The following is a 14,564-nucleotide window of genomic DNA, read 5'->3' on the forward strand; positions in this document are numbered from 1 at the left end:
TCCAGCAACAGTAATGCCCCTGGTTCCTACTCTTGTGCCCATGTGTTGGGATAACCCTGTCCTCCTTGCCATTTATACCCCAACCACCTATTTATCAAATTTGATTACACCTTGATTTCTATCTTGAAATATGTGTCCCCATGGAGTCTTGCCAACCTGACTCTCGATTTTCCAGGCCCACCTCAGCCAACCTCACTCCCGATTTGTCCAGGCCCTCCTCATCCTCCACTGGGGAGATGGAAAGTTGCCATGAAGCAGTATGCAGATAGTGTCTGTGCTCTGTTCAAACCCCCAGTGAATTAATCCCCCCCCCAACTCTTTGATAGTGACAAAGATCACTGGAGGATCAAGGTTTGCCCCAGCCCCAGGGACTGTGGACAGGGGACCAGTCAGCAAGGTGGTCAGCAATGAGGTTGCTCCCATGAGCAGAGGCATAATTTTTCAGGACCAAATGGAATTCTAGGGTCAGGTCAGGCTTGAAGGGAGCTACCGTAAGTCCAGTGACCACCTGTGTGTCTCCACAACCCAGGCAGTGCTCATTTGCACACACCACGAGGCTGCACTTCCTGAGGCATTGATTCCGTCAGTAGACTAGGGGATCTCTGGGGCTTCTGGGTGGACCAGCTTGGAGGCAAGGAAGCATGTAGTGATCCATTTATGGAAGCATACTGGGGTGTCCCCATGGGCTAAGGGGAGGTGCTCCGTGAACGTGGTGGTTGGCATGGAAAACAAGAGGCCTGGAGAGGGGTGTGCTGCAGCACCAGCTACGGGAGAGCCCACCTACACATGGGCCTCTTTGCGCAGGCGTAATGGGTGTGTCCAGTTGCATTGTGGGGGAAGGGGGTGGAGTTTCGTAGGGTTCTTTATTACTTGGACGCAGTGCGAGGAGGGCGGTTGGTGGTGTTTGAGGTTGGTGAGGGCGAAGCTGCTGTAGCCATGGAGGCCCCAGGTGGTGGTGCAGAAGGTACTGGTGGTGCAGCGGGGCATGAAGATGGCCAGGGTGGCCATAGAATCCTTGCTGGCCAGGGTGGCCCTGAAATCCAAGATGTCCTGGGTGTGGCTGGTGGCGTTGGTCCTGAGCGTGCCAACATTGGAGGTATTCCACACGTTGGGCTGGTACCTCTTGCCAGAGCCTTGCCTGTGGCCAGAAGGCAGGTTAGGCACCTGCATGAATTGTATCCTTTAGCAGGACAGTAAAGTTTAGGAGATTGGAAGAGACCAAAGAGACATCGGGGTGGGGCGGAATAGGGATTCAGAAAGTGGAACCTGGCAAAGATCAATAATATCTTGAAGGAGAAGCCCAAGGGGGCTAGACGAAGTCCAATGTGGCCTGGGAGGACAGGGGGACATGTGTGGATGACTTGAGAATACAGGAGAATGAGAAACAGTCACGAAGGGAGTCGGGAGGAAAAATGCTGGGGTGAGAAAATGGAGTGGAGTGTGGCAGGCATCGTGTGAGGGTTGGATTGAGGAAATTTTCAGGAAGGAGGCTGAGGCTTGAGGTCACTGGGGTGGACCTAGGTTTAGCCTGAGGGCTGTCTGGGAGAAAATGGGCATAGTGGGTCAAGGAGGCCTGAAGCAGAGGCAAAGTCAATAGAGGATCATGCCTTAACCAATTCTCCACCAGCACCCTCAGAGTACCTTTCCTGTGTCCCATAGAAGCGGAGGTTGCCGAACGATCCTTGGCTACTTATGAAGAACATCTTGCCGTTCACAGAGAGTTCACAGTGGATGGCAGCTTCCTGATTGTGTCAGTCCTAGAAGGGATTGGGTGGGAGGGTATCCACAAGCACTCAGATGGAGGGGCATTTTAATGGAGATAGAGTGTTAGGTCTAAAGAGAGGGTATACTGCCTGGATGTGGGTGACAGCTCCCATTATTAACTTGATTTTAATTTTCTCTCACTTTTAGTAGTTGGATTGCTGAAGACCCTTGCAGCCTCCAGACTTCATTCACCTCCTTTCTTGACCACCTTTCCCAGCTGTTGCGAACCATGCAGCACTTTGGACCACTGTTTCCCCCTGCATCTCTGCTAGGAAAAGGGGGCTGAATCCTCATGTCCCAGGTCAGACAGTGCATATTTCCCTAGGACTTTGATTTCTGGATTGATTGCCACTTTATTCTTGAAGCCTAGTTTTTCTGCCTACACTTATCACTTGCTTTGTTACGCAGTTGTTGGAGGGGGAACACAAGTAAATGTTTATTTTCTGTTTTATTTGCAGAAAATAAAGTTGAGCAGTAATTGCATGTTTGAGTTTCTTTTCAGATACCCTATCTCCCAATTTTCTTGCTTTTGTTCTTGTCTGGAAAGGGAGTTAGTTTTTTCACATGCAATTGCTAATCAGTAGTCTGCTAAATGCTTCCGGGGAACCCTCTGGATAGTAGGTTTCTTTTTGTCTGAAGCTCTTGATGTATAGTACATCAAACTTTGTGTGATTGTCCATCCAACACCCAGCTAAGACTAGAATCAGTCATCTGTCCTGAATCCACAGATGAACAGTGGAGGCTGCTGAGCTACTTTAAAACCCAGGTTAGGTTGCATCACTCCACCATTCCAAACCCTCCATGAGTTCCCCTCTTACTCAGAGTCAATCAGATGCCCTTTTGGTGCCCTGCAAAGTCTAATGTGATTGACTCTGACCTCCCCTCCCAATCTCCCCCTGGCTTACACTGATCTACCCACACTAGCATCCTTCTCCATGAAACATACCAGGTCCACTCCTGCATCAAGTTATGTCAGATTCATTCCATTTGTACTGGATCTTTCCTGTCCGAAAATAACTCTTTCCCCAGGGTTCTACCTGATTCACTCTGATCTCCTTCAGGTCCTTCTCAAATATTAACTCCTCAGACCTTTATAACCACCCAACCTCCTTTTTTTCTGGGTTATTTATTATATCTGCAGCTCCTAGAAGAGTGATACCTTGGCCCAGAATAGCCCCAGGCAAGCTTGCTACTAATCATCCATGTTCTGTTTCACACCCAGGTCTTTTCAAATGCTATCTTCTTTTCCTAATATCTTCCAGCTTGCTTCAACTCCCCGATTTAACAAGTGGGGGCTAACACTTGATGGGCACATGGGAGATAGAACCTGGAAAGCAAGGAGTGACAGATTCTAAGGAGTTTGTGGAGTGGTGAATTAATTCACTGGGGGATTTGAACAGAGCACAGACCCTAACTGCCATACTGCTTCATGGCAACTTTCCACTTCCCCAGTGGAGGATAAGCTGAGGTGGGCCTGGGCAAATCGGGAGTGAGGTTGGCAACACTCCATGGGGACACATACTTACAGATGGAAATCGATGTGGAATCAAATTTAATAAATAGGTGGTTGGGGTATAAATAGCACAGAGGGCGGGGCTATCCCAACACATGGGCAGGAGGGAGGGGGTATTGCTGCTGGGGGGGATGGTCCCATCATCCCCTCCCGGTGCAGGGCCCAAAGCAAGGCACTAATGAAGGGGGCCCAGGTGTGCTGGGGGCATCTTGGCTCAATGATCTTCCCCACAACACCTGATCTGGGGCTCTGCCCCAGATACTCAGGCTGGAGCCAGCCACACCCCTTGATGGGGGCTGTGGACAGCTTGGCTCAGGACTGAGAAGCCCCCTCCCACCAATTCCACCACCCTCAGCCGTTGCTGGACATGAGGCTGATGATCTGCTCCAGCTTCTGGCGCAACTTGTGCTTCCGACAAGACGCATCCCTGTCCAGGGCAGCGAGAATCTGGAGGAGAAGGGTCCCCTGGATCTGGACTCAAGGGGAAGGCCCAGCTCTCCCTATCAAAGCCCCCCACTTCCCAGCTGGGCTCTTCTGTCCTGCATGACTCAGCCCATCCACTCCCTGCAGCCCCTGTGGGAAGCTCATGGTTCAAATCTCTCACCTCTGAACAAACCCACCAATTCACCTTGACTCCCAGCACCTTCCAATTATGGAGCTTTCTACTCTGTACGGCCAGCATGCAGCCCCTTCCCAAGTGTAGTCTAGACTCACTGTACGGACTGCCCCCTTCCCATGGCCTTCTAGCCCCAAACCTCCTCCACCCGGACCTCTCTTGTTTAGGTCTCCGTGATCTCATAGCCAGACCCGGGGAGTGTGCTATAGTTCCATCCTCCTTGACCAGCTGTAGCACCCTGCAGAGAAGGCCGCTCTCCTCTGCTTGACCCTGAGGGGGTCCTTCCTCAGGCTGTAGGACTCCTTGAGACACTCTTGGGTTCCCTCCCACCCTGCTGCCAGAGCCTCTTCTCCTCTCCGATCTCTGAGTAGCCCAGGGCTGCACGCTTGGGCCACACACCCCTCTGAACCCACTCTGACTTCCCTCGGTAAGCCCACCCATGGTCAGGGCTTTAAATGCCTTGTACTGGCTCACAAAGGTGCATTTCCAGCCCACACTTTCCCCCAAATTCCAGACCCAATATCCAGATGCCTACTTGGCATGTCAAGTCTCTTAGCCCTCTTGGCTATAGAACAGTACTTGGTTCAGCCTCCCCAGACAATCCAGTCTACCTGGGCACTCTTCCTCCTACCCAACCTGAGAGTGCTCTGAGGTTTCCCCAGGGCTTTCCCACTTTCCACGGAAGGCCGGAGTGGGGCTGAAGAACTCCCGGTCTCTGTCCCTAACCCTATCATAGGACTGTTCCACCCACAGTCTTTCCATCCTGCGTTTATGGCAGTGGAGCCTGTCCTGCCAATTGCTTAGGCAAAACACCCTGCAGTCACCCTTGGCTCCTCTGTTTCTCTCCTGGCCCACATCCAATCCTTAAGCAAACTCTGTCATGATGTCTGAATGATCTGGAATCCAAACACATCTCACCATTTCTGCTGCCACTCTGCTCTGAGCCACAATCTTCTATTACCTGACTGAGTCCTGTCACCTCCTACCTTGTTTCCTTGATTCTAACATTAGACCTCTTACAGTTGATTCTCAATAGAGAAGCTACTGAAATTTTTCTTTTCAAGGTGTTAGCCTGATCACATGTCTATCCTACACAATTTTCTTCACAAGCCCTGTTCTCACTCAGAATATCAGTCAAAATCCTTACCATGTAGGCAAGGGCCTATTATAATCTGTGGGTCCTTTATTACCTCTCTATCCCTCTACCCTACTGTCTCTTGCTTACTCCATGCAACCACAATAGCCCCTCAGCTTTGCCTTCAGCATTCCAGGGTTTCTGCTGAATGAGGGCATTTTGTTCTGTTCTCTCTGCCTTGGCCTTCATCTCCTTCAATTCTGCTCAATTTTCACTTCATCCTTGTCCATAAAGCAGCTGGCCCCCCACAGACCAATGTATAACCAATTCTTCTCCTGCTGCTCTTTCTCTCTGTACCATATCAGTAATCTTCTAAAATAGAGTACAGCATATAAATTTGGTTCATTTTTTTTTCTATTTGCTATCTCACCTATGTCTTTGGTTTAACATTCTTGCAACTACCATGGCATAACAAACCACTCCCAAAGTTAGTGACTTAAAACAACAACACTCATTTCTTTTGCACACTTATCTCCAATTTGGACAGTCCCTGGGGGTAAGGCTCATGTCTACTCATGTGGCACTGATTCAATGGTTAAATCAAGAGCTGGAGGAATGGGATGGAGGAATCTACTTCCGAGAGATGTTAACACAAGGTTTCAAATTTTGTGCTCACTGCCAGCTGGGACATTTTAGCAGAATCTGAGGTACCTTGATTCCTTTTCACATGCCTCCTCACAGTATGATGGTGGCTGTGTAGCAAGACTTGAATATGAAGTATCCCCCAAAGACTCATATTTTAAAGGTTTGGTCCCCATTGCAGCAATGTTCAGAGGTGGGGCTTTTGGGAAATGACTGGATCATGAAGACTCATAAGTGGATTAATCCATTGATAGTTGAATGGACTACTGGTAGGTGGGACCTAGTTGGGGAAATAGTCACTAGGTGTTTTCCCTGGAAGATTATTTCTTGTCTCCCATCTCCTTTCTCTTCCTGGCTGCCATAAGCTGAGCATCTTTCTTCTACCCTTATATTATGGTGTCCTGCTTCACCTCAGGCCCAGAACAATGAAGCCAAGTGACCATGAACAGAAATCCCTGAAATCATAAGCCAAAATAAATCTTTCCCCCTTTAAGTTGTTTATGCCAGGTATTTTGGTCATAGTGATGAAAAGCTAATTAAAATTCCTTGTTTGTCCCAGCCTCAGAAGTCAGGGTCCCTTCTGATGTCCTACCCAACTTCCAGAGTAGGGGACACAGATTCCACTTCTTTTATTTCTATTTCTTTTAGTGGTACTGGGGATTGAATGCAGGGGCACTCTACCACTGAGCTACATCCCCATTTTATTTTTTAGAATTTTTTTTTAGTGAGAAGGGTCTCACTAAATTTCCCAGGCTAGCCTCAAACTTGTAATCCTCGAGCCTCAGCATGGAATTGCAGGTGTGCACCATTGTTCCCAGCTACAATCCACTTCTTAATAGAGAGTATCTAAATTCTGGAAAAGCAAGATGAATAAGAAAAATTATTGCTACCATTTTTAAGGAAGGCCATGTACTAAAATTGGGTCCTTAAAAGCTGAAGCACAATTATGGGAGAATCAGAATAAGGAAGAGGAAGAATCCAAGTGAGGGTGCAATCTCAGAGGGAGGAAAGATTTAACTAGGTCCCACAGAACTCTGGAGTGTAATTCCTACTTAAAGTTTGTCCCAACATGAGATAAAGAAGTTATGATTTGGTAATGTTGCACCCTTCAATTGGGAAGGTAAGGGGACTCAATTCTGAGGCACTTCTAGTTCTCTGCTCAAGCAGTTCTAGGAGTGTGGGCTGTTAGAATCAGGAGCAAAATGAGGCTTGGAAGGATTACACCAAACAGAAGAAGGGGTCACAGAAAGTTTGAGTGGAGCACCAAAATTGCCCACTACCTTCTGTCAGAATGTAAGTTTCTTAATGAAAGACCTTTATTTTACTTACTCTTGTATCCCAAGTGCCTACCACATACCTATCTCTAAAATTTGTTGAATTGAATGGAATTGCGAATGGACATAAATATTTATTCTGCCTTTTGTGCCTTGCTGCTAAAAGTATTCCACATCCAAGGTAATAAGTTTTCCTGTAACTTATAATACTTTTTATAGTCATGTTTCTTACATTAACTTAATAATGCCCCTGGAGTTTTTTTCCTTCAAGATAATTGGGTTGTTGGGGTGTAATTTACATATAGTGAGTGTACAAATATTAAATTTATGGGTTGATACATTTTTGCATATGTATACAATCATATAACCACTGTAGATTAAGAAACAGAACATTTTCATTATTCCAGAAAGTACTCTCTCATGTACCTGTTTCATCTAATCCCGAGTTTACCCTTACTGTCTTGGTTTGGTCATCCCCACCTTTCTTCACAGCCTAGAGATGCCACTAATCTAGCATCCAGGGCTGCTGGGAGCATCAGCCACAGAGAAAAGGGAGGTGATTGCACAAAGAACCCTGCTGGGGAGAGGTGGGCCTAAGGCTGTTGCTTTTGTTATATAATGATAAGGTCATGTTATACATTGTGTTAGGGAGAGCAGTTGAATTTACTGACAAATATTGAAACTAGTTTCTGACAAAAAAGATGTCAAGATGTGGTTTGAACTGAGCAGAAGCAGTATTAATGACAGCCATCTGCTCAACTGTTTATAGCAAGGTAACATACATTGCACATGAATCTAATTAAGTTTGTTGTACTCGATAAAATAGTGATGAAGCCTATTTTCAAATACTCAGCTTCCTAAATGTGTTCCTTATTTAAATCTGGTGTTATCACTTAAAACAAAAGAGAACTTAAGTTGTGATTTCTCCGTATAAGACTTTATTAATGCCAGAAATTAAACAGTAAGAGCAGAGTGAATTTGAAAAATCTGTGTGATTGTAGGTACAAAGTTGGTATAAACAGGGAGCAAGGAGGAGAAAGGCAGGCCTGAGGAGAGCCTTCAGTCTGAACATGGACCTATACATCATAATGATTCAGCTGATCCTTGCTCCATGAAATGGCCTATACAGTGACACTAACTGGATAGCTCTGTGCCTTTATATCCAGGCTGTGTCCTGGGCCTCAGGGTTCCTCCCTCCCCAAGGAATGCTTAACTCCCTCTATTCCTGGGTTTGTGATTTCAGAGTTGAGACCCTTCTGTTTTCCATCATGCACTGGAAATGAAAGAAACAGAAGCTAATAGAAATGAGGGATTAATTGCTGTGTTGCCCTGTTATATTGATTCCAGAGCCTTTCAGGAAAGATCTACTGTTCAGTGTAAAGACATACCATAATGGTTTCTGCTATCATTGTGTAACAAACCCCCGGCCCTTGGTCAGAAACACAGCCCTGTCTTACATATATATATATATATATATATATATATATATATATATATATATATATATAGTCTCCACCAGAAAACAAGATTTGGCTGGCACCATTTTGACTTAATGGTGCCTTCCTCAGGAGCATATGCTGCTGTCAGCTCAAAAACTACCTGTACTTTCTTTGCCTGCATCATCATGATTTTTGCATAGCCATCCTTTAGTAGTTTTGTCAAAGCAGGACATAATTGCATATACCCTGGAAATGATGAATGGTGTCAACCTTTAACATAGAGAGCACCTATTCGGAGCATTCCTGTTTTTAATTAATCACATCCAAACAAGTCATACTACTCTTGTGTATATTGCTTCATTTATAAATACATTCTTGGAAATGCTTTGTAGGAAAGAGATTTCTTTTTTCTTCCTTTCTTTCACCAATTCAATGATATTTCACTACTGACATAATTTCAGCTGTAGTTTTTCTTCTTCAATCTGGTGTCATTCTTGACCCCCAGGGCTACGATTTTTCTGTAGCAGCCTTTTTCCAGGTAATTAAAGATCCAAACACAATCCCCCCCCTCCACATAAAGCTACCATCTACAGGAAATGGCAATCTGTAGCCCTGGTTCTTTTCCTGTGACTCTGTGATTTTTTTGTCACACACATGAGGAAGAAGGCAGCTCCTTACAGGCTCTGGCCTATGTTTTGTTGTGATATGGAGGTGGCTGTGAGATGCAAGGACTGGGGAGCCTTCTCCTTGCTTTGTCTAGGTTCATTAGGGACCCTGGACTCAGTTTAAAGTACTTGGCAATTTTCCCTGCTTTACAACACAAGGAAAATGATGTCACCAGAATCTACTGCTATGAAAATCAAAGTGACTTCTTGTATGGTCTGAAAAAACAAGACTTACATATTTTCTTACCATTCAGTCAGTTGAAACCCTGAAATCCTGTGGTAAAGCGTACAACTGCACCAACTGCAGTGAGTGTTTGCTTCCTATTTGGTCAATCCTTATACAGTATCTGTTTAGTTCCTCATTGTTCAGATATGTATTATGGCTCTAGGTTCTCAGAAGGATTAAGAAGGGGTATTAAATAAAATTCCATGCCCAACTGAGACCCTCATTCTGGGCTCCCTGGGTCCATTATCCACCGAGGATGAGATGATACAATGCCCCCATTTTATGGAATGTTCAAAGTCTCAGGATCTGTCATTTTTCAATCAGAAGGGAAAATTGGCCAAAATTTCAGACAGATCATCAGGAGGTATTTCTAATTGTAACTACTGAAAATGTAGAGTTTCAATTGAACATTGCAAAAAGAACTCCTCCCTGTACATGTATACCTTTTAAGAATCAGAGCACTTGCTCAGATCTCTATGAAAGGAAGAGGGGATGATAGCTCATCTTTTGTTTGCAGGTGTTCCCCCAAATGATCAGTTTTGTCAATTTCCTCAGAGGTAGTATAAGATAGTGGAATGAGTTTGCAATTGGCAGCCTGGACAACTCTAAGCTTGACTCTGTATCTTAGCCCCATGAGTGATCTTGGTCAATGTGTTCCCTTCTCTGGTTCTCAGTTTTCTTCTCTTCAAAGTGGCAGTAGCATCAGATTCTGCCATGCATAGCTTCTGGGGCCTTTTAGAGGAAGGGATGAGATGATATATAAGAAAGCATGCTGGGAAAATGCCAACAGCAATGGAACAGCAGCTTAAACACAAATGTCTTTATAGCCACCAGTGTCATCAGATATGCTGCTCATCATGGAGCCTGGGATCCATTGCCCATCACTCAAATTGCATCTCTTTAGGGACAGAAATGTTTGATCTGATAGAGTCATAAGAGTAAGGAGTGTAAATTCTGTGACCATTGCTGAGCTTGATCTCAACTGTGTCTTCAAGGGCTATGACAAAATGGTCTTCAGGGTACACTTTACTAGAATAATTTGATTCTGATCAAAGCACAGGATATCAGACAAAATTTCAGGTATTGGAGGCAAACAATGTCAGCCTGTTGGCCGTAATACCGGCACCAATCTTTGCTCCAAATACTCCATTTGAAAATTTTGTAACAGAATATTTGGAAAAATGTTCTCTAAAGTCTTGTTTTTATTGCTCTTACCATTCCTGAATTAATGGCATTTTTTTACATCTCAGTCTGTGGTTGTGGAACCCTTCATCTCTTCCTTTTGTGACGGTGGAACCATTGCAAGCATCTCTGAGGCTGGAGAAATGACCTTCTGTCACAGGCTCTGGAAGTGGGGGTAAAGGGGTGTGGGTTGGCCCCCTTCATACCTGCTTGAGAGGAAACTGCTGGATTCTCCTTTCCATCCAATGCATAAACAGATCCTTTCCTCCTAAAAGTTCTCGCCAATACCACACAAACTACACATTCTCTCTTGGTTTTGACCTGTGTTGACCATTGGTGTGTTTTTAGTGAAAAAAAAATGCAAACTGAACCCCAAGCTTCCCAGTTTCACACCTGGCCCAGACCCACACATCTCACACTTTGGATTGCCTTTCATCCGTCCACTCCTGCTTGGTGTTCTGGAGAGCTTGTGTCTTCTGCTCATCCACTTGGACATAGTCTACTCTTTGCTCTTCTGAAAGAAGAAGTTTCTGAAGAAGGACAAAAAGTTTTCATTACATCTAATTTTTAAAAATCAGGATAGTGCCTACCTTTCTGTGGTAGGTTATACTGTAATCTTTACTATTTACTCCCTCTTCCTTCCTGCAGAAACATTATGCTCTAGATGTATGTGTGTGAACATCTCTTAACTTTAGCCATTTGGTTGGACCAATAGAATCTGAATAGAGTTGACACATGCCAATCCTAAGGAGAAGAGAAGCATTTTGGGATTCTCTAATTTCTCTTTTTTTTTTCCTCTGCCAGAAGCCCTGTATTGTAGATGACCTGGAACACAATATCCCTGCCTGAAATAGGCTTTCTCATGAGTAACAACTGAAAGAACCTTTGATCCTGTGTGTACCTGAAATTTGGGGGTTGTTTACTCTGCCTAAACTGACTAACATGCGTTTTGTACTTGTTGCTCCCACCCTTCTGACCAGCTTTTCTTGTGTATCTGTTCAGGTTTTTGGAATGATATTAAATGTGGAAAAGTAGGTATTCATTCAGCAAAAGGGGAAGGAGATCTTCCAGAGTTTTTTTTTTCCTTACACACACACACACACACACACACACACACACACACAGAGAATCATATTGTACTTTCTGTTCAGTGAGCTGCTTTTTTTCACCAAATAATACATTGTTAGACACATTATGGGATTATGACCATCCCTCACTCAAATATATTAGTTGTCCATCTATCACTGTTAGTTCATTCCATGACTCAAACTGTGAAGTGTATATTATTTAATGGCTAGGATCACTTATGGGTATTAATCAATCAATCCTCCTAAGAGCTCTCATTGTAGATGTTAATATTTCTGATTCCTAATTTACAGATGAAAATACTATCTGAAGGATTTGAAACAGTCCAACCTGGCAATTCAAGGCCCTTTACTGAGGGGTTCCATGTCAACTACAGCTCCTTTTATCACTGCATAAAGTCTAGCCATACTAGCCTGTTACTTGTTCCTTAAACAGGCCCTTGCTATGCCTGGCCCATCCTCCTCTGTGTCTTATGAATTTTCTATAACTACTAGGGTATGAATCCTAGAAAAGCATGAATATAACATCTGTTTACACACATGCATGCAAAGAACATGCTCTAGAAAGAAATACACTAGGATTCCATTCTCTCTGGAAGGAAGGTTTAAGGTTCTTTCAATATTTTTCATTATACATCTGTATTCCTTTTTTAATATTTACTTTTTAGTTTTTAGTGGACACAACATCTTTATTTTATTTTTATGTGGTGCTGAGGATCGAACCCAGCACCCTGTGCATGCCAGGCAAGCACGTTACCGCTTGAGCCACATCCCCAGCCCACACATCTGTATTTCTAAGACCTCCTAAAGACAACACACATGGTTTGGCGATCAGAAAAATCTAAGCAGAAATGAGGTTCTCTGGGAATTCTCAGACATAAAATTCTTCCTACCTGCTGTACAGGGGCTGATGATGCTGAATTAAAGTCCAGGGCCAAATAATCCAGGCTAAACTTCTTTGTCCAGGTAAGAGCACTACTGCTCAGGGAGTTGGCTGTTTGGTGCTCCTCCTAGGAAACAACATCACAGGACTCTGGTTAATGAGTCAGGAGAGGAAGGTAAGTTGTGGCTCCATCCAAGTAGCTGCCACCAGATCACAAGAGAGTGGCCTGATAAGACCTGAACAAACCTGTCTGCACGTGAGTGAGAGCTGGCATTTCAAACACAATATAGCCATTCAGCCTTAATATGAAACCATATAATTATTGGAAATGGTTTGCCAAAATTCCCTCATAAAAGAATTCACTTTATGGATCTGATAGGCTCATGATATTTTGGGGATTAACTCTTGATAAGATCAACTACACTTACTAAACTTCCAGTAAAAGTGTCCCAAATGCATTTAAAGGTACTTTATACAATGCGAAGAAACAGTTATAGTGAAACTCACCACCAAGCTTCAGAAGCAGCATACTAGGGAAGTGACTCTCCCCTCTACCATTTCCTCTTCTCCCCACTACAGGCAAAGCGCTATCGTGAATTTTATGTTTACAACTTCTTTTCTTTCAAAGTGTAGTTTGATGAGCAAGCAAGTATCCTTAACACACTGTCCAGCTTCTGTTTTTGAATATCTTATCAATAGAATCTTATCATGTATTTTTTAGAAAATATTTTATGTATATTTTTAATTGTATATGAACACACAGTATCTTTATTTATTTTTATGTGGTGCTGAGGATCAAACTCAGTGTCTCACAAATGCGAGGCAAGGACTTTACCACTGAGCTACAGCCTCAGCCCCTTATGTATTTTTAAAAAAATATTTTAGTTGTCAATGGACCTTTATTTTATTTATTTTTATGTGGTGCTGAGAATCAAACCCAGGTCCTCACACATGCTGGGCAAGCACTCTACCACTGAGCTACAATCCCAACCCCTTATGGCTTCAATTTTTGCTCAAAATTATATAGTCCACACTCACCCATGTCGATGCGTTAGTTCCACCGCACTCATTCCCACCAGGACAGATTATTTCATTGCATGATTTATTTAATCATTCTGCTTCCAAAATATACTTGAGTTGCTCCCAGTTTGGGAGCTATTGCAAGCAATGTCACCTTGAGCATTTCTGCACCCGTGGGAGAATCTTGGACATTCACCCAGGAATAGAATTGCAGAGTTATAGGATGTACTCATCTTCAACCTTATTAAATACAAAAAAAAAAAAAAAAAAAAAAAAAAAAAACCTACTTTCCAGAGTGATTGCAGATACACCAGTTTGCATGGGTGCCAGGAGTGTATAAGAAACTCCTTTGCTTCCCATCCTGGCAAACATTTGGTATTGTCAGTGCTGTTTTAACCTTTTTCCAGTCTGAGGTGAGTGAAGTAATACCTAATGGTGATTTGATTTTTTTTCCCATTTCCCTGATTATTAAGTAGCTTGGGCATCTTTTCATTTGTTGAAGGGCAATTTATTATTTTCTCCTCTGTGAATTGCCTGTTTTATTTTGGGCTTCATTTTGTTTGTTTTTGGCTTTTGTGCTGAAGTATTTGCATTTTTCTTATTCATCCTTGTACCAGGCCTACTTTGTGTTAATCATTGTTGATGTTAATGAGCCGGACAAATTCCATCCATTTTGTTCTTCTTCTAGAATGTCTTGTGTAATCATCACCCTTTACATACACATTTTTAAATCAGCTTTAAATTTCCTCAAAAACTGCTGTTAGGGATTTGATATGATAATGTCTTTAATATTTAAATCTTCTTGTTCTGGAACATGGCCTACCTTTCCATTTATTTAAGTATCCTTAAAGTCTTTCAATAAAGTTTTTAAAAAAAATATATTTATTTTTTAGTTGTAGATGGACACAATACCTTTGTTTTATTTATTTATTTATATGTGGTGCTGAGGATTGAACCCAGGGCCTTGCACATGCTAGGCGAGCACTCTACCGCTGAGCCACAACCCCAGCCCCCAATAAAGTTTTAATGTTTTTGCTTGTAACATTGTTCACTGATCTCTTCTTAGATTTATCTAAAAATACCTATGATTTGTTATTATTGTAAATGGTAGATTTTTTTTTTTTTTTGGTACTGGGAATTGAACTCAGGGTCACTCAACCACTGAGCCACATCCTCAGGT

At 43.3% G+C, this 14,564-nt stretch overlaps 1 protein-coding gene across 3 annotated transcripts in view; it reads right to left on the bottom strand.

The window, feature by feature from the left end:
• Window positions 1-7,799: 7,799 nt before the first annotated feature.
• Window positions 7,800-14,564, bottom strand: part of Gab3 (GRB2 associated binding protein 3) — a 57,814-nt gene continuing 51,049 nt past the window's right edge. For 2 of the 3 annotated variants that reach the window (XM_027923020.2, XM_027923019.2), the window contains exons 9-10: window positions 12,375-12,491; window positions 7,800-10,926 (exon numbers count right to left, since the gene is read on the bottom strand). In XM_027923020.2, coding sequence (XP_027778821.1) covers window positions 10,810-10,926; window positions 12,375-12,491 — 234 coding nt within the window. In that variant the 3' untranslated portion in view covers window positions 7,800-10,809. The remainder of the gene's footprint in view (window positions 10,927-12,374; window positions 12,492-14,564) is intronic. The other variant, XM_027923017.2, reaches the window with a different exon arrangement.

This window comes from Marmota flaviventris, chromosome X, assembly GCF_047511675.1.
Source record: "Marmota flaviventris isolate mMarFla1 chromosome X, mMarFla1.hap1, whole genome shotgun sequence".
Classification (NCBI taxonomy): Eukaryota; Metazoa; Chordata; class Mammalia; order Rodentia; family Sciuridae; genus Marmota; species Marmota flaviventris.